Source organism: Lolium rigidum, chromosome 2 (assembly GCF_022539505.1).
Source record: "Lolium rigidum isolate FL_2022 chromosome 2, APGP_CSIRO_Lrig_0.1, whole genome shotgun sequence".
NCBI lineage: Eukaryota > Viridiplantae > Streptophyta > Magnoliopsida > Poales > Poaceae > Lolium > Lolium rigidum.
Genome location: NC_061509.1, coordinates 229,139,552 through 229,159,499, shown reverse-complemented (window position 1 = coordinate 229,159,499; position 19,948 = coordinate 229,139,552). Strand labels below are relative to the sequence as shown.

The 19,948-nt window shown below is 44.3% G+C and overlaps 1 protein-coding gene across 1 annotated transcript; it reads left to right on the top strand.

Moving 5' to 3' along the window:
* Window positions 1–15,916: 15,916 nt before the first annotated feature.
* Window positions 15,917–17,347, top strand: LOC124690631 (mitochondrial metalloendopeptidase OMA1-like). The gene is made up of 3 exons (XM_047223990.1): window positions 15,917–16,639; window positions 16,765–16,925; window positions 17,065–17,347. The coding sequence occupies exons 1-3, from the start codon at window positions 15,917–15,919 to the stop codon at window positions 17,345–17,347; spliced, it is 1,167 nt and encodes a 388-aa protein (XP_047079946.1).
* The last annotated feature ends 2,601 nt before the right edge of the window (window positions 17,348–19,948 follow it).

Below are 19,948 nucleotides of genomic sequence, written 5' to 3'. Positions count from 1 at the left end.
TCTGCTTGGCATTACTATACGCCTTGGTGGCAATATTGATGAGGAGCTTGCTTGGGATTTCTGGTTAGATAGGTTTTCTTTGTCATACATTGCATCAATGGCCTCAGATGTATGCCTCCGGACTGGGCTTAGCCGATGTTTTCCAATGTAAACATCATCATAACTGTCATGCGAGTTGTCAATTTCGCTGCCTCTGATTTCCTTCAGAAAAACAACCTCTGGAGATTCTTGCGAGCTCTAGTTTTTGAAGAAATCAACATTAGTACAGCATAAATATCTATAAATGTTAATTCTAAAGGAAGATAGCCATGCAAAATTAAAAAAATATATGAAACCCAAATTTAGCATAATATCTATAGATGCATATATTACAAACTTAAGATACACCATATATATAAAAATTAAGATAAACAGAGAATTTGTTATATGCACACATACTATTGATATTATGTCATTTCCTCCGTTTCTTGCAGGTGAATTGGGGCTGGGAACTGAATTTTTCCTTTGTGGAGATGTTCTTGCTCCAAATGAATCAACCTTTCGAGCCGAAGGTACATGAACAGCATGGAAAGTGGATTGAGGATGTTGGAATCCTTCTTCATTTATACTTACAGACTGCCTTTGTCCTAACTTTCTCATATATTCATGTCTAAGCACCTAAAAAAACCCAATGCATGTTATGTGAGTGTGATGCAGAGAGAAAAGAAAATCATACTTGATTGTATTAAAAACAAAATTTTAGAAAAACAAATCACCTGTCCTCTTGGACTTGCAAGCCAACTTTCCCTGAATGATAATGATGGTCTACCATCATCAATCTATTATGCAGAAATAGATAGTTCAGATTACCATATGTGAAAAAAAAATGTGAAAGCACACACACCAAGCAAAGTCGAACCGCAAAACTCATGTTCACAACAAATATAGAAACCACATTTGAGTTGCATGCTTCTTGAAGAAATTTGCAACTCAAATATGTGCAACTCTTATCGGGTTGCACGTTTCTTCGAGAAATGTGCAACCCGGGGTTGAGTTGCATGTACCTCGATGAAAGGTGTAACCCAAGATAGACACTACATCCACATATTTCTCGACGAAAAGGTGTAACTAGTAAACCACAACAACATTGAAAGAAAAAGTTCAAGTGAACCCGTGATTAGTTGCATATTTCTTGAAGAAATATGCAAAGTGCACAACAATCCAAAAAATAGATAGGACAAGCAAGTCAAAGTGCAAAAACTCATGTTCACAACAAATGTAGAAACCATATTTGAGTTGCATGCTTCTTGAAGAAATTTGCAACTCAAATATGTGTAACTCTTATCGGGTGCAACCCGGGGTTGAGTTGCATGTACCTCGATGAAAGGTGTAACCCAAGATAGACAGTACATCCACATATTTCTCGACGAAAAGGTGTAACTAGTAAACCACAACAACATTGAAAGAAAAAGTTCAAGTCAACCCGTGATTAGTTGCATATTTCTTGAAGAAATATGCAAGTGCACAACAATCCAAAAAATAGATAGGACAAGCAAGTCAAAAGTGCAAAAACTCATGTTCACAATAAATGTAGAAACCATATTTGAGTTGCATGCTTCTTGAAGAAATTCGCAACTCAAATATGTGCAACTCTTATCGGGTTGCACGTAGAAACGTGCAACCCGGGGTTGAGTTGCACATATCTTGATGAAAGGTGTAACCCAAGATAGACACTACATCCACATATTTTCTTGACGAAAAGGTGTAACTTGTAAACCACAACAACATTGAAGAAAAAGTTCAAAAGCGAACCCGTGATTAGTATTTCTTGAAGAAATATGCAAGTGCACAACAAACAATCCAGAAAAAGATAGGACAAGCAAGTCAAAGTGCAAAAACTCATGTTTACAACAATTGTACAACACATATTTGAGTTGCATGCTTCTTGAAGAAATTTGCAACTCAAATATGTGCAACTCTTATTGGGTTGCACGTTTATTCGAGAAACGTGCAACCACATATTTCTCGACGAAAGGTGTAACTTGCAAACCACAACAAACAATGAAGAAAAAGAGATTAGATGCATATTTCTTAAAGAAATGTGCAAGTGCACAAACAACAATCCAAAAAATAGATAGGACAATTCCAATCCACCCACCCCCACCTCCATGTTTAGTTTCATATTTCTTTGAGAAACATGCAACCCGGGGTTGAGTTGCACATATCTTGACTAAAGGTGCACCTCAACCCCCGTATTTCTTTGAGAAACGTGCAACCCGGGGTTGAGTTGCACATATCTCGATGAAAGGTGTATCACATATATAATAACAACAGAATAATGAAGAAAAGTGCAAAAGTGAAACCGTGATTGGTTGCATATTTCTTGAAGATATGTGCAAGTGGACATGACTTGCAAACAACAACAACAATAAGTCAAAAGTTGCAACCCAAGTTGAGTTGCACGTATCTTGACGAAAGGTGCAACTCAACCCCGTATTTTTTCGAGAAATATGCAACCCGAGTTGAGTTGCATGTATCTCGATGAAAGGTATAACCCAAAGATAAAAACATGTCATTTGTTAATGTAGGTAGTACTTGCACATATTTGAGAAAACATGCAAACCCAGGTTGAGTTGCATGTATCTCGACGAAACGTGCAACTCAACCACCATGCTTCTTCGAGATACGTGCAACCCGGGTTGATTTGCACGTATCTCGACAAAAGGTGCAAGTAGACATCAATTGAAAAAATGACATAGCAGAAAGTCAAAAGTTGCACGTTTCTCAAAGTTATATGTATATCAACGATTTGTGTAACCAGATAGAAGTTGCATGTCTATCAAAGAAATATGCAGAAGTTGGTTTGAATGTCACGTTTGTTGAGCAGATTGTAATAATAAATTAAAGTAGACAGTAGTTACACATTTCATATGTTTAGTTACATTTCAACAAGAAAATATGCAACCCTGGTAGGGTTGCACTTTTGTTCAATAAAAAAAAGAGGAACTATACCCTGCATTGGCAAAACAGAAGCAAAAATGGAAAATAGAATATAACATACCTCAAAATCATCAATGCCAATATTCTCAAAACCATCATACTGATGACTCGAATAACTTTGAATTCTTGACTCAGAACTTAATTCTACATTGCTATTGGTTGCAGATAACTTGCTGTTTATGTTTCTGCCTGACAATGACTAGGCTTCATAGTTATGTGTTCTCTGACCAATTGGATGGAACTGCTCTTGCGACCAGATGAATTGTCTGTTGCTGAATTTTCTTTTCCTTCTTAGAGAACAGCAAATTTAATAATTAGATACAAGTATTTGGGATAAATGTGGTCAAATTCAAACCAAGTATTTAATATTAGCAAAACTGAAACATAAAAGTTATCTCTTACCCATGTTATTGATTCCTGTAAGCATTGCATGAAGTTTGTGTGGAGAGGTAAACTCTGAGTTGACAATTTCTTCCGCTTCGTCCTTCTTGTGCGATAAGTCATGATCTGTGTGAACTGGATAAAAGAAATGTAAAAAATAGAAGTTATGAGCTTAGTTCTAAGAGTAGTGAAAATAAAAGAAAGCGTGGTGGAAAAAATAGAAGGTTTGGCACAACAAAAATTACCTCTGGATGTGTGGGCATCACAATTCAAACCTACAGCATCTTTTCCATTGTTCAACATGTGATCTAAGCTAGCGCTATTACCATATAATTGTTCAGCAACAAATTTTTCTTTGCTTTCATCCTTGATATAATAAAGACAAAATAAACATGAGATATGAACATAAAAAGAATTATTCAGAAAGAAAATAAAAAAATATGTTTTTCCAACCTTTCTGGTTTGATGTGGTAGCTCTGGGTCTTTTATTTGTAGGTTAAACAATGCACTATTAACATCGTGCATAGGTTAACAAGTCGTGAAATTATCTGTATTCATTTATTTAGAAGAAGGATAACATATTAAAAAAGCTATTATAATGTAGAACTATTTGAAAAACATACAGATAGTGGTATAGAAAAGATAACTAACCTGATCTGTTGTTGCAATCATTGGATCTTTTTGAAGCTTCTTGGTCTCTGGTAGTTATTCTTCGTGAAGCAAATTAGTTGCATTTGCCGAATTTTTGGACTGTTGGCTGCCAGAACATCTAACTGAGTTCCCTGTGATGATGAAAAAAGAGAGAGAAGAAAAAGGTTTAGGCATAAAATAACTGAAATGTGGTAGCTCTGGGTCTTTTATTGACAAAACCAACCTTGGTTTCCTTCCTGGTTTTTGCTTGTATCAGTTGAGGGCAGTTTCAAAGTGTCACCAGATTCCATATTAGTACCAACTGATATGTTTTCATCTTGTGAAGAGCAATTCAATTTCTCAGTGCTTTGTGAACATATGCATTTATTCTCTACCAGGCATTGTAGTACATTAATGAGAAGATCTTGAACTTTGGAACAATTTGAGTGTGTTTCATTTTCAGCAAAGTCCTCAAACAATGAGGAGATACTGGTTTTTACCTGCTTGAAATAGACACCAGAACAAATGTAAGTGCACGAAAACAATCAAGTAATGAAATTATTTCAGAGAAAAGAAATGTGTTGTAACTATTAAAAAAGAGGGGGAAAAGAGTAACCTTATCACTCAAAGAGGACTGTTGGAAAGAATCAAGAGACAATCTAAAATGCTCGATAGAGAACCCACTGGAAGCAGCACTGAACGAAGAAGCTTGTCCATAACATGTATCCTTAATATCATTGATCTTTTTCAAGAAAAGAAAAGAGTAACGACATATTAATTTCTCTTACATATATACCAGAAACATATTTGAATTGATAAGTAATTGATAAGCAAGCACTAAGTCAAACAAAAATCATCTCATTCCTTGTTGTTTGATGGATACATATGAATTGATATTATACTTACTTGCAGCTTGCCATAAAAGTTGTCCTCATCCATGTCCCACTTGATGTACTCTTTAATCATATCTCCTTTCCACACTGATATCCTTGGGAGAGAAGATTGGATTTGGACAGATCCAAAGTCTAGAAAATCAAGATATCGCACCTAAGAAAAGGCAGGTTTTCTATATGTCAGACTTCAAGAAAAACTTGAAATGTATGAATTAAGATAGATAGTACATGTATAAGATGTGAGAAACTAACCGCGATATAGAAGTTGCATACAGCTAGAGTTGATCACGAGTTTTGGTATTTCTTGATATACCATAAATTCCACTCTTGAAAGAATTTTGCCCAGTTCTAACTCTTGATGTTTTCAACATTCATAAGGGCGCCAAGATAAGCTGTGCTTGGCTTTGTACTTGAGGTTGGACAGTAAAAAGATGAAAGGGCTACAATCATGAAGCACCTTATGAACTCAACCTTCTCTTGCCCCTTCTTTATCTTGTCGCGAAAGAATTTGATAGTTGGCATTTCTGATAATCCAAATAACTGCAAAAATTCAGCTGTTGTGAACTTTGATTCATGAGGCACAGGAAGACCACTGGCTGGAACACCAAGGACATGACCAAAAGATTCAGGACTTATTGGGATATATGTCTGCTGAAAAGCAAATCCTTCATTCTTTATGTCAACATGATCTGCTAGCCATTGAACGAAGGACCATGGCACAGTACCACTAGTGAGATTAAGTATCGCTCCAAAATCTATGTCCCTTAGATACTGCTTCTGGATTTCATCAAAATCTTACATTAATTGAACCAGTGAACTGACATTGTATCTGCTTTTTGCGGATGAAACATCTTTGTCAACAACATGTCGTCCTTGTCTTCTATCCCGGACAATTTTCTAATATATAAATACAACAAAAAAAAACTATGAGTTGCATCATACAGAAGATAAGCAAAAACATATACACAGTTAGCAGTAAATCGATATATATATTCTTCATAGCCTAGTCATAAAGTACGTGCAAAAATTCCTGATATGATGCATACTGAATTGGTTGTCTACATTGAGAAGATCAATTAAAGTAGAACTTGTTTCCCCCAGAGCAATTGGGAAAAACAAAATTCACAAAATTAAAACACTGACCTAACTGAGTTGCATGTTGAGATGATAAAAACAGAATTGAAAAATAGAAGATATAAGAAAATGAAGTATAGATTGACAACTCACCGTCCTCTTCTGCTTTTGAATGTTACTAGGTCTGCGCTTCCGTTTTAGACTTCTTTTTATCTGAACAAGATTGTATTAACATGAATACCGTTGTTCTTTTCATCCATGTACTTTGATCAAAAGAAAACAAAAAGGTGCAGAAAATCTTACAATTGAACTCACAGCCTCTAGTTGTTATCACCAGATTTTGGCTAAATTAGGAGGTGGGCCGCGATCAAGATGGGCTTGGAAGATTACACGTGGGAGATCTCTGAAGCGGCCTTGCTCGGAGAATTTGGGCTAGATTGCCCATGTATCTTTAATTACAATAGATTGTATCTAGATTAAAAGTTAGAGTTTGTCTCGTGCACGGTTTGGTGCACGCCCACATTAGAAAGTCCGCTGGACTATAAATATGTATCTAGGGTTTATGGAATAAACAACAACCAACGTTCAACACAAACAAATCTCGGCGCATCGCCAACTCCTTCGTATCGAGGGTTTCTCCGGTAAGCACCAAGATGCGATCTAGGCAGCACAAGCCTGCCCACGTTGTTCATGCGTTGCTCGTGCTGAAGCCTTTTTGATGGCGAGCAACGTAGTTATCTTAGATGTGTTAGGGTTAGCATTGTTCTTCGAATTACATGCTTTCGTTATGCGACCCTTGCACATCTAGCCGCCCTTACACCTATCTTAGGTGTAGGGGCGGCACCCCGCTTGATCATAGTTTAGTAGATCTGATCCGTTACGGTTGCTCCTTGTTTCATCAAGGATTAGTTTGACATCCGCAATAGTTAGGCCTTACAAAGGGTTGGAGGATCCAGCGGCGTGTAGGGTGATGTTTGCTAGCCCTAGAAAGGATGTTCCGGGGATCAACCTCGTGTTGGTTTTTAGGCCCTGTCTAGGATCGGCTTACGGTCACCGTGCGCGAGCGCGAGGCCCAATCGTGAGTAGGATGATCCGATTATGCGGTGAAAACCCTAAATCGTCGTAGATCTCATTAGCTTCATCTTGATCAAGCAGGACCACCATATATTCGGACACCTTGTCCGAATCATGGGTGGATCGGCTCTTTGAGCCGATTCACGGGATAACCCGAGAGCCGATCGAGGCTCGTATTTAATGTTTACGTGTATGCCATGCAGGAAACTAGGCGAGGCATCATCCACACCTTCCCGACCAGGTATAGGTCAGGTGGCACGCCCTTGCGATAGCATCGGACGTGCGACCAGGAGGCTTTGCGGGCCGTCGCTCTGAGGGACTGGGGCCAGCCGCAGCCCTAGTTGTTCCCGGCTCTACTGTGTTGTCCGTCTCTGCCCGCCAGGGGGTTTCTGACGTCAACACATTCTGGCACGCCCGGTGGGACAACCTTCTACATCCACTACATCGCCATCTACATCCGAGATGGCGGAAAGCACTCCGGTCAAGTACGAGGATCTGCCTGATGAACTCAAGAAGAAACATGACGAGATCAAGGCAACCCTCGAAGCCGAACTCATCGGCTCATTCCACCGAACCCGCTCCCATGGCGTCGGGTGGAAGGGTTTCACACCCGAAGGCGCACTCGATGGAGTGGACCTGTCCGCCCCGTCAGAAGAACGCACCGGGTCGGCTGCGGCAGGAAATCAACTACATGGTGGCTCATTCGCTGCACCGCCACTCTGAGAGCCTGGTGAACACTTTGGAGCGTGTCGCTCTGCGCGTGGTCCAGGAGATCATGAGCCACCGGTATTCTTCGTCGGGACCAGCTCTGGGGACTTTCAAAGGAGAGATGCCACTCCAGCCCCAGCCGTTCGCATGGGCAGCACCGGAACTGCCGAACTCATCGGCATACGTCGTCTACAAGATTGGTGGTGATCCTAGCGACTACCAATTCCTACCTGAGGCACCCAAGGAGATCCCGCACGGATACGCGTGCGCATACGTACCAGACTGTAGCGCCTGGGCACTCTCGAACCAGGCTGCAACAGCAGGGGCCTCTGGGACGGCAGGAGGAACGTCGGGAGCCGATCCTGAGAAGCAAACGTGGCTAGCTAAGTACGCCACTCCGACAAACCTCCGAGCCCAGCTCCTGCAGTTGGCTTAGAACCGGAAAAGCAAGCATGGCTGGTTAAGTATGCCACCCCGGCGAATCTTCAGGGTTCGACACCTTCAGCCATCACAGCGGATCAGATTTGTGCAATCCTGAAAGATCAGTTTGGCATGATGCCGAAAAGGAAGACGTGCGGCTACACCAAGCCGTATCCCAACGACTACGAACTGATCCCGCTACCACCCAAATATCGGCTCCCGGACTTCACCAAGTTTAGTGGATCAGATGGTTCCAGCTCCATCGAGCATGTGAGCCGATATTTGGCACAGCTGGGCACGATCTCAGCATCAGACGAGTTGCGTGTGAGGTTCTTCGCACAGTCCCTCACAGGATCGGCTTTCGGGTGGTACACATTGCTGCCACCGAACTCCATCCGAACTTGGAAGCAGTTGGAAGAGCAGTTCCATGAGCAGTATCACTCAGAGGCTTCCGATGTTGGTATTGCCGATCTAGCGCAAGTACGACGAAGCGCGGGGAGACGGTGTCGGAATAGGTCCAGCGCTTCGAGACCATTAGGAACCGATGCTTTTCGGCTCATATAAGTGAAAAAGAAGCGATCGAGTTGGCGGTGGTGGGTCTCTCATCATCGATTAAGGACGTGGCCTCCCAAGCGGACTACCCTTCATTGGCGCACATGGTGCGAAGGCTGTCGGCATATGAGCAGCGCCACCCGGATGTTTACCAGGACAAATTCAAGCGTGCGATGACCCTGGTTGAGGCAGACGAGGATGAAGGTGCTGCGGGAGATCGAGAGATAGCAGTGGCTGAATGGACTCGAGCGACAGGCCCCGTGACCTGCAAATGGGTGAAGCCACAAGGCCCTCCAAAAGGGTTCGACTTCGATGTGACCAAGACTGAGCAGATTTTTGATCTCTTACTCACGGAGAAGCATATAAAGGTACCCGAAGGCCACAAAATCCCCACGGTGCAAGAGCTGAACGGAAAGCCATACTGCAAGTGGCATAACACGTTCACCCACACCACCAACGACTGCAGGGTGTGGCGGCAGCAGATCCAAATGGTGATAGAAAACGGACGGTTAATTTTCAACCAGTACGCCATGAAGGTCGACACACACCCCTTCCCCGCCGTAAACATGGTGGAGTATACTTACCATGGAGGGTGCCAGCCGGATTTCTCGTACAATATCAACATGGTAGGACCGGGACACCACTCTGGTAAGGAAGGAGATGAGGGCAGCTGCTCTCATAGCAAAGATACAGAGGAAGCCGCTCCACGCGATCGGCTCCGCCAAGACGGCAAGCGCTACGTCACGGAGGGAGAGGTGAAAAACATAAGGTATCAACGACCTCTCTCTGATCACCTCCTCAACAAGTATGTGAGTCAGTATGACCAACGCCGGCGATTCAACGACGATGATGAAGAAGATCGTCTAGCTAGGGATGACAGGAGACGTCGTCGGCATGACCGTGATGAGGAGGAGCACGTGCGCCGTGTCAAGGAAAAGTTGGGGGAGCGAGTCGACGAGGATAGGCACTGGGACTGTCCCTTCTTCAGACACTGCTGGGATTCAGGAATGAGCCGATTGCCCACAATCGACAACTGCCCAGAATGCAACCAGAAGAAGGAGACAGCCAACGTGTCCGTGTTCAAGCGCCTAGGGCCTCTCCCGCCACAAAGTAAACGCGCTGAGTCCCCTCGGTTGAAAGATCTCTAAGATTCAGAAGACGAGGGAGAAGAAGAAGACAGGTACCACCGGCCAAGGTGGTGCCCCGATGGACTCGGCCGTTCCCGAAACGCAGGGTTCAGCGATTGCGCGGCCTGGAGGAAGCCGAGAGGTTATACTTGCATACATTGAGGAAGGCAAGGCCTGATCTGGCCGCGAAGGTTCAGCGAACCCTGGATGAAGAGGGTCGTCCACGGAAAATGGAGTGGCGCCCCAAGCAAAGGAAAGCCGATGATGAAACATCGGCCGGCACAAACATGGTGCTCGTTCTTCCGACGAAGCTTAGTGCTCCACGATTACACGATGCACTCAAGGTGGACGACAAGCAAGCGCACCAACATGATAAAGTCAGAGATTGGGCTGGTTTTATCTACCGGCCTGAACGAGTAGCAAGAGCACGTCAATAAGCTAACGTGGCGAGGCTGATCCTTGTGATCGGCCCCAAAAATTTATGAAGGGACCTCACAAGACCTTCACCGAGCAAGCAACGTGGAGGCCGATTCCAGCAATCGGCCAAAATTATCCTCATCATCCATTCTGCTCGGGTTCAACATGTTATCCAACGAGCCGATACCATCAATTCTCTTGACAGAATCGGCTCGGGGGGGCACCCAGGTGGATAAAACACGAGGATATGCAGTAGAAGTGTCTCATCCTTTGGTGATGAGTATTAAAGTATGGGGGCCGATGCATAAATCGGCCGAAAATTCAAAAAAAATTAAGCACAGCCGATGTGCAGACATCGACTTAAGGATCAATGGAGCAGGAAGTGGATCTTCCCTTCAAGGACCCCTAATTCCCATTGGCAAGTCTTCAAGTTCAGCGGTGTTAGCAGCGAGGAACGTGACATCTTCTAGAACCAGGACTGCAGGATTGAGGATCGTAACCCTGACTAACGACAAGGGCAGCATAAACGTGCAAGTCAGGGTAGTGATGAGCCTAACGAAGGGAGCATATCTCTCCTAAGACCAGGAGAACAGCCGATGACGAAGCAATCGGCTGTAACGTTTTGACCAAGGTGGTGACTTGGTAGCTGTCACTTCCAGGGGATGTTACGTCCAGAGTTTGGAGGGCATCGAAATGCAAGGACATCCTCACAGGAAGTTGCTTCAGCCTGCGAAGGAAAGGGGCCGATCTAGTCAACGAGGTGCAAGGAGTAGACTGAAAAAGCTCGGGGGGCAGCTCACCTTGAAGGTTCTCTGCTCTGGGGAGCCGATTTTGTTGGAATCGGCTAACTCTGCATCACCACTTTTCTGAAGAATGGTGCTGATGTTGCAAAATTATCAGTTTCAGTATGCAAGACGATTCAGCGACAAGCCCAGGGCTCTGTTGAGGACACCTACTCAACACCAGATTACCAGCCTGCTGGATCGACTGTATCGGCTGTCAACGGATGAAAGGTGATCAACTGGTTGGCCCCGCACGACAGCGCTCTCAGACATGGTCGAGCCCAGGCCTGTTTGCCTGAATTACGGGTCCTCATCACTGTTTCCACCCCGGCTGAGGCTCGGGGGGCAGCTTGCCTCGAAGGGTCCCTTGCTATAAGGAAGCCGATTTTGCTAAAATCGGTTGGCTCTGCATCTCAGTTTGATTTTGAGAGATGGTTGCTGTAAGAAAACAGAGAAGGATTATAAAACGTCACTGCGTACCATCACGAGGGAATTTGTGGGCAAGTGATGCCTGTTCTGCAGAAGTGGTAGCCTCGACATTCGAGTTGATTCAGCAACCGTCCTAAAGCTTTCCTGAAGGCAAAAGAGGATCTGGAGGAGGGAGATTCGGCAGAAAAGTGTCTGAAACCTAAAAGTTAATGATGAGATCAGGCATTTTTTCAGGAGTTTTGCCGTTAAATCCAGCACTACGCTCAGTGACTGCGGTTCGGATCTGTTCAGTTGGAAGTTTGGGGATCTGAATTCAAGTCAGGTTCGCAGCTACCGTTTGGAGGGATGACTGATTTGGCCTGTCCCGCAGGTTATGATGAAGGACCTATGTGCTACCATCGGCTCATTGAACATCGATTAAGCTAACAATCGGCAAAGCCAGGATGAGGAGAAATCGGCTAAATTAGTGTACAAGGGATCTTCCAGATCAAATTAAAGGAAATTCTTCATTGATAGCCAGATTTCTTACACAAAGAGCCAAGATTGCTCTCAAAAGAAGTTGCTAGGGGATACATTGCCCCATCTGCTACTGCTGGTCCTATTCTAGGGATCCGATCTACGGGCCATTGCTGCCCTCATCGTCGCCGTCGTCGCCGCCGTCGGCGCTGCTCCCTGCCGGCTCGTCGTCGCTGCTCCAGCGGCCGTCGGCAGGGCCTTCGTTGTCCTCATCCTCCTCGTCAGCGTCGTCGTTGCTGTCGAAGTCGCTGAGGTTTCCCGGCCAGGGGCAAAAGCGCTTGGCCGGGGGCTCGTCGGAGGAGCTGTCCTCCTCCTCTTCCTCCTCCTCCTCCTCGGTGGAGGTGAAGTCTGCCCAGGAGAAGCGATCGTCGTCGCTCTCCTCCTCCGATGCCCCGTCAGCGAGGAAGCGGAGGTCACTCTCCCCATCAGTTAAGGATTTGTCATCTTCGGACCAGATGGAGGAGTCGTGGTCTTCTTTGTCCCATGCCGTTGGGGCAAGGATGTCATACGCCGCCTGCGTACCCCACTCGGGTGTCGACTCTCGGATGGGGGAGGACACGTAGGAAAGATCCGATGAAGAGGAGGGGGAAGAAGAAGAAGAAGAAGACATGGTGGCAGAGGAGGGTTTTTTGGAAGTGCTAATGCGAGAAGGATGAAGAGGAGAACTGTTCGATGCGGTTAAATAAAAGGGAGTGGGGATTTAATTTTCGAGCAGTTTTCGAGGACATGGTGCCAAAACTGTCAAATCGTGCAGAGAAGTTGGGAAGGCAAGTCGTCATGATGAAGCATACTGCGACGGTTCTGCTCTGCCACGACATGACCCCTCAGAGGAAAAACAGAGTGGTTTTGAAATTATCATTACCAAAACCAGGGGGCATGTGTTATCACCAGATTTTGGCTAAATTAGGAGGTGGGCCGCGATCAAGATGGGCTTGGAAGATTACACGTGGGAGATCTCTGAAGCGGCCTTGCTCGGAGAATTTGGGCTAGATTGCCCATGTATCTTTAATTACAATAGATTGTATCTAGATTAAAAGTTAGAGTTTGTCTCGTGCACGGTTTGGTGCACGCCCACATTAGAAAGTCCGCTGGACTATAAATATGTATCTAGGGTTTATGGAATAAACAACAACCAACGTTCAACACAAACAAATCTCGGCGCATCGCCTACTCCTTCGTATCGAGGGTTTCTCCGGTAAGCACCATGCTACCTAGATCGCATCTTGCGATCTAGGCAGCACAAGCCTGCCCACGTTGTTCATGCGTTGCTCGTGCTGAAGCCTTTTTGATGGTGAGCAACGTAGTTATCTTAGATGTGTTAGGGTTAGCATTGTTCTTCGAATTACATGCTTTCGTTATGCGACCCTTGCACATCTAGCCGCCCTTACACCTATCTTAGGTGTAGGGGCGGCACCCCGCTTGATCATAGTTTAGTAGATCTGATCCGTTACGGTTGCTCCTTGTTTCATCAAGGATTAGTTTGACATCCGCAATAGTTAGGCCTTACAAAGGGTTGGAGGATCCAGCGGCGTGTAGGGTGACGTTTGCTAGCCCTAGAAAGGATGTTCCGGGGATCAACCTCGTGTTGGTTTTTAGGCCCTGTCTAGGATCGGCTTACGGTCACCGTGCGCGAGCGCGAGGCCCAATCGTGAGTAGGATGATCTGATTATGCGGTGAAAACCCTAAATCGTCGTAGATCTCATTAGCTTCATCTTGATCAAGCAGGACCACCATATATTCGGACACCTTGTCCGAATCATGGGTGGATCGGCTCTTTGAGCCGATTCACAGGATAACCTGAGAGCCGATCGAGGCTCGTATTTAATGTTTACGTGTATGCCATGCAGGAAACTAGGCGAGGCATCATCCACACCTTCCTGACCAGGTATAGGTCAGGTGGCACGCCCTTGCGATAGCATCGGACGTGCGACCAGGAGGCTTTGCGGGTCGTCGCTCTGAGGAACTGGGGCCAGCCGCAGCCCTAGTTGTTCCCGGCTCTACTGTGTTGCCCGTCTCTGCCCGCCAGGGGGTTTCTGACGTCAACACTAGTACAATTAATTCTTCTTCAGAGTCACATCCAACCTGAGAAGTCCACAAAAAGTATATAATAGTATCAATAAAATAACAATTCCAGAAAAATGAATCGCATAAAGTAAAAATATATAAAAGAATTACAGCTATACAAAATTTATTACCTCATCGCTACTATCAGAGTTAAGGTTTCTCTGCACAAGATTTGCGTCATTCTGATTGATCATTGAAATCCCTTTATCTTGGATTTCTTCCATTGTTCTAGTGCAAATCAAAAATACAAAACATGAATAAGGCTTTGAACATAATTTTCTCATCGGTATAAAGATGTTTCAAAAATTTGTTAGCGTTCTAAAGAATTTAAAACACAGTGGTCATCCTTCCCCACTATATTCTTGTATTCCTCCTTAGTAATCATGCAAGACACAAAACATATAAAAATCTGCTAGTATATACTGCTCCAATCCATACTAAAAAAAATACCATATAGTCCTACTTACATGTTGACTGCTAACTACTCATCAGACATGAAAACATCATGTTCCAAAACATATATCCATTTTCATGACAGAGACTATGAAAAAATGGAGCAGTGGGTCTATCCAGTTGACAATTAGTACATCTTTAGGAAAAAATCATGTTGAATGATACTTCAAGACATGGAAGGAATGTGATACAGACAGGCATAGCAAAATGCAAAATGCATAAAATATGAATACAGAGTATCAGCACAAACTACTAGCACTGTCCATACAGGGATTTCTTCATGTTTACTACTCATCAGTTGCTCTTAATTACGCTGAACTATTCATCAATTGGAGCTACTTGTAAGAAATCCCACACACTCAAAAGCAACAACGAAACTCATACAGAAACAAAACATAGAAACACACACAGAGATTCCTATAGATACAGAGTAACTACATATATCAATTAGTTTTGCCTGCGCCACTGAATACATAATCCGACACACTCAAAAAGCAAACAACGAATCACGTCTCCATAGCCTGCTTCTGCCTGCACCACTGAATACAGAATATAGGTGGACACAAACACACCGACACATCGTACAGACAAAATCGCCCCTATCTCAACACTCCCGATGCTGCAAACTTGGCTCAAATCAACAAGTTATGGAGAATCAGCACGGTCCAATACATAGATTTGCATATGGGCGCTCGAATCGGAAAACCCTAACACGCGGAATCGATGAAGCTTCAACCAAAATCAGCGAACAGGATCCCGATGGTGACCCGTCCCGCAGAAATAAGGGTAGCAGAAGATCTCGATTAGACAAATACCTGATTCGCTGTAGCAGGATCCGCTACGTACGGCGCCAGCGCCGGCGATGGCGACGGCGAGCTCGCCGACCGCCTTGAGAGCGCCACTTCGCTTCTGCGTAGGGGAAATGAGATTCTCGTCTGAAATGAAACGGCGAGGAAAAAAAAAGACAATACAGAAAGGCAAAGCCCAGATAAGAAAGCCCAAAAAAAGCCCACCGTGGCGTAACGGGCAACCCAAACCAAACAGAACGAGAGGGACAAACGAAAATGACAAGCACAAATCTTAAAGACAATCCAACGGCTCACAAATTCGACATAAGCTTTTCTCACCTGAGACATAGCAAATCCGTTTTTTAATGTTATGTATCCTTTTTATTCCTTTTTTATTTCTTAACTTAAGCTATTTATGAGTGTCAACTTGTTTCAAAGAAAATAAAAATTATGAGTGTCAACATCTCCAACACACGCAGCGACATAGGCAAGGACTCGCGCGGTCAAAAATAAAAAGAGAGCATCCGGCCTGGCCACGACGTCGACTCGCCATCACGCACCGGCATACCGATTTCTCTTCCAAGGCATTATTAGACAAAACATCCAAGAGATCAACGTATTGGAAGAACATGAACTGCTTGAAGAATCTTGTCTCCGGGCTACGCGGCCGGTGCAGCTCCGCTGTCCGCCCACCGCTGCGGCCGCCGACCACCCGGTGCTACAGCGCGTCAACACGGCAATCCCATGAGGTCTTGCAGTCTGGCCGAGGCCGACTCTTTCGCCGCAACCCTGTGGTCGTCTGTCGACCCCCGCCGTCGCACGCGCTAGTTTTCCCTCGGCACTACTCCAGCCGAAGAACGCCTTCTGACATCCAGATCCTCTTCCGGGTACTCGTCGCGGGGGGTGCCATTGTCTACGGCGTGGTGGTCACCATCCGCGACGGCACCTTCGAGATCGTGCCCTACACCAACCGCAGCCACCTCATCATCTACACACCCGAGCAAGAGCGCGAGCTAGGCGAGTCGTACTTCGCCAATCTGAAGAAGGAGCTGGGCAAGAAGATCCTGCCCCCGTCGCACCCGGACAGCGTCCGCGTCCGCGGCCTCGCCAAGGAAATCCTCCGCGCCGCTCACCGCGGTCTCGCAGACGCCTCCAACGCAGCGGCGAACCAGAGGAACAAGTCCCGGCAGCCGCAGACGAAGCATCTCGACGGGATTAACTGGGAGGTGCTCGTCGTCAAAGATAACGCTGTCAATGCATTCTGTACTCCGGGAGGAAAGATCGTAGTCTACACCGGCCTCCTCGACCGTTTCAAGACCGATGCCGAGATCGCCACAGTGCTTGGGCACGAGGTAATTATTAACGCCTGATTTTTTGGCAGTGCGCGCTTTCTTCCGGCCGGTACACGGTGGATTCTAACTTTCTAAGTAACTGACGTGCGTGGCTGTTGTTGCCTTTTCTTTTGTATCGTATGTAGGTTGGGCACGTCATTGCGAGGCACAGCATAGAGAAGCTCACCAAGAACATGTGGATCACCATCCTCAATCTAGTCCTTCTGCTGCTTGTTTTCGACGCCCCAAAAGGGCATACTAATGACGAGCTGATGAAGTTACTCCTCAGTTTGCCCTTCTCACGAAAGTACGTACATATCGGGTTATGCTGCTTCTGCATTGCACACAGTTCTGCATTGCTTAGACATCACAAGTTTTAACCTAGCTATAAAATATTTCCTGATATAAGTTTCTTTTTATCTGATCGATGTTGGCTATGTACGTAGGATGGAGACAGAGGCGGATCACATTGGAATCATGTTACTCGCTGATGCTGGTTTCGATCCACGCATAGCCCCTACATTTTATGAGAAGTTAGGAGAGATCAGTGGAAATTCATTAGAAAAGGAAGAGTACAAATCTACTCATCCCTCGAGCAAGACAAGATCGCGGCTTTTATCGAAAGCCAATGTCATGGACAAGGCGGTGGCAGTATATGCAAAAGCTAATTGTAAGAAGGAAACAGAAGGATTTTTCATTTTTTCTTCCGAAAAAGTTAGTTTCAGTTGATACTTGCTAGCTGTTGCCTTGGAGGCGGTGGCCATGAATATCATTGGCTGGCACGGATGGTGTTTTACTACATGCTTGTGAAATTAAGCATTGGCAGCATGGAAATTGCAGTTGTATCTGATTAACTTAGTACCAAATTTGATGAAATTGAGAAGCCGCTGATGCTAAGCGTCTGTCATTTTGGGAATGTGAATTGATTATGTTAACATGCGAGAACACAGTTCTCTTGTAAACTGCTATTATTTGAAGAAGAAGAAAAAAAGGTTGGTAGTACTCGTGCCGTCTAGAACAAGAAAATCTGATTCTGTTTTTCTACATAATCCTGACTAGCTTAGGTAAGAGTATAAGATTGGAACATATGAAGCAGCTTTAGGATATGTGATCCATTATTTTGTTTCCATGTTCTTTTAACTAGTTTTAGGGACTGATGTGTGTCGCATGATTGTTTTTCAATTCATGTGCCTTGTGCAATCTGGCTTTTCTGATTTCCGTGTTTGGAACTTCTCATCTGAGTTTGCTAAGGCAAACAGGTCTTGGTAAGTTAGTTGAGTTAATGATTGACGAAAAATCGCTTTTTTATATCTTGGGTATGCTTAGAAAGAATATTTTTTAAATATCTTAAAGTTCTCAACAGAAATATGGCTTCTACATCTCAACATTCTATGTGTGCACGTTAAATTTGGTGGAAACCCGACATTTCCAAAGTCATGTCTAAATAAGGTAAAGAAATATATCGTGAAGAAAATCTTTTGACACCTAATTTATCTACTTTACGCACAACACACAAAGTGGAAGCCAGCTAGAGCGAAAATCTTACTCTCTTTTTTTGTTTCTAAATGTGGGTCAATAAAGTGTTAACCTTGTGAGCACGTAGAACATCGATTTTTTTTCGATAAAAGTAATATATTAATATTGAAAGATACCAAATACACACAGCATCTGCAACAACGCAACACCCTAATGGTACTACGGATACACAGAGTCAAAAAAGAAAAAGAAAACTAAGAAAAGAAAAATCCCGTTACGGTACTAGTAGCAACAGTATATCCACCACCAAGACAACACCTAAACTCCAAGCTCCCCAAAAGCGACGCCTCCAAGAAGAGAACAATAGAACATCAAAATGTACGCGCGAATTCTTTTGTCGATTTTTTTTTTACATCGAGTCTAAAACCACTGAAAGCCTTGCCGTCAGTAACCACCGCATGCATCTTCTTCGTGACATTGACCCCAATGAGCCAACAAATGTGGCGGCAATCGTTTAACCGCATGTGCGGACGATGAAGTTAGAAAAGCTCAGCACAAGGAACTCTGGCAGGAGACGTGGCATGCACTTGCCGAAGCATAGAAGCGCAGACTTGATGGCTTCCATGGTAGCATGTCTCTCCTATTGCATTGGTTTCAGGTTGATCAATGTGTATATTCTGATGGTCAAATTAGAATAGTACCTTGTGGCTTTCGTACACGTTGTGACCACACCATCACTAATGGTGACGAGCTTGATCGTGCCATCATATGCAAAGCACACACGGCGGGCTAGGGCCCCAATGTCATAGTGCATCAAGCAAAGAGGATCTAGATCGAAAAGCAAGGGAACATAGTGCGGGGGCTTCGGACACTTGTTGGTGTGACACGACGTGTTGACTTCGATGAACAATAGGCCTTAATGTGTCTAACATAGGTTGATCTCCGAAGGGCACCATGGTCAGTCTACGAGTAGTATCCAGGTGGAAGGTCTGAGGTGCGCGAAGCAATCCAGCATCGCCCAGCGAAGGGAGGAGTATACGGCTGGTCTAGAGAATGGTATTTCTAATGGAGCTGCGTCATACCAGTATGGTATCCAGCGTCGAGGGCCTTGTGATTCATGTGAGGTTCACTCGGTATATTATACCTTGTTTCATATTGATACGCCATTTCTTTGATTCAGAAATGGAACCGTAATGAAATCATTTATGCCCTTGGGCCCAAAAAAATTGACGAGAAATTTATTATACGTCCAGCACAAATGTACTTCTATGTTGTGTTAATTAATTTGGGCAGGAGGAGTAATAATTTGCACTAGTACAGAATAGACCTTCACACATGGCTGAAATAGTCTGGCACACATGGTATACCTTTACGTCACTATGGAAGTGTGGACGGTGCTCATCAAGAGTGCACACGGTTTAAAAGCCGTTTGTGAGTGGCCATCCGAGCGCACCCGTTTTGATGTAGGAAATTGTTTGCTAGTGATGGCTATCACAAACATTATTATGTAGTCTGCCATCTGCGTTGTTTCTAATTGCAAATGACGTGTATTGTTTCCTTGTGTGTGTTCTATTTTTCGCACACGTTTTTATTTAAGATGGTATGTTGATTGCTTATGTAGCATGTATATATTTTTACCTGCAAAATCATGATACAAGTATATTTACCTAGATGCACCAGCAACACATAACAGTATGATATCAATTATATTTGATTTCATAGTTCATCCATCATATATATATAACAGTATGCATTTGGACATGAAATCATTGCTAACTATACAACAGATATATATATATATATATGCAAAGTAGATAATTCATAGTATTCTTGGTTGGTTCTTTGTCTCATGAG

What these genes read in the sequence shown, in the direction of transcription:
- LOC124690631 (XM_047223990.1), top strand. Translation starts at nt 15,917, where the DNA reads ATGAACTGCTTGAAGAATCTTGTCTCCGGGCTACGCGGCCGGTGCAGC. An exon ending in CCACAGTGCTTGGGCACGAG is followed by an intron (nt 16,640 to 16,764) that starts GTAATTATTAAC and finishes TATCGTATGTAG; the next exon opens with GTTGGGCACGTCATTGCGAG. An exon ending in AGTTTGCCCTTCTCACGAAA is followed by an intron (nt 16,926 to 17,064) that starts GTACGTACATAT and finishes CTATGTACGTAG; the next exon opens with GATGGAGACAGAGGCGGATC.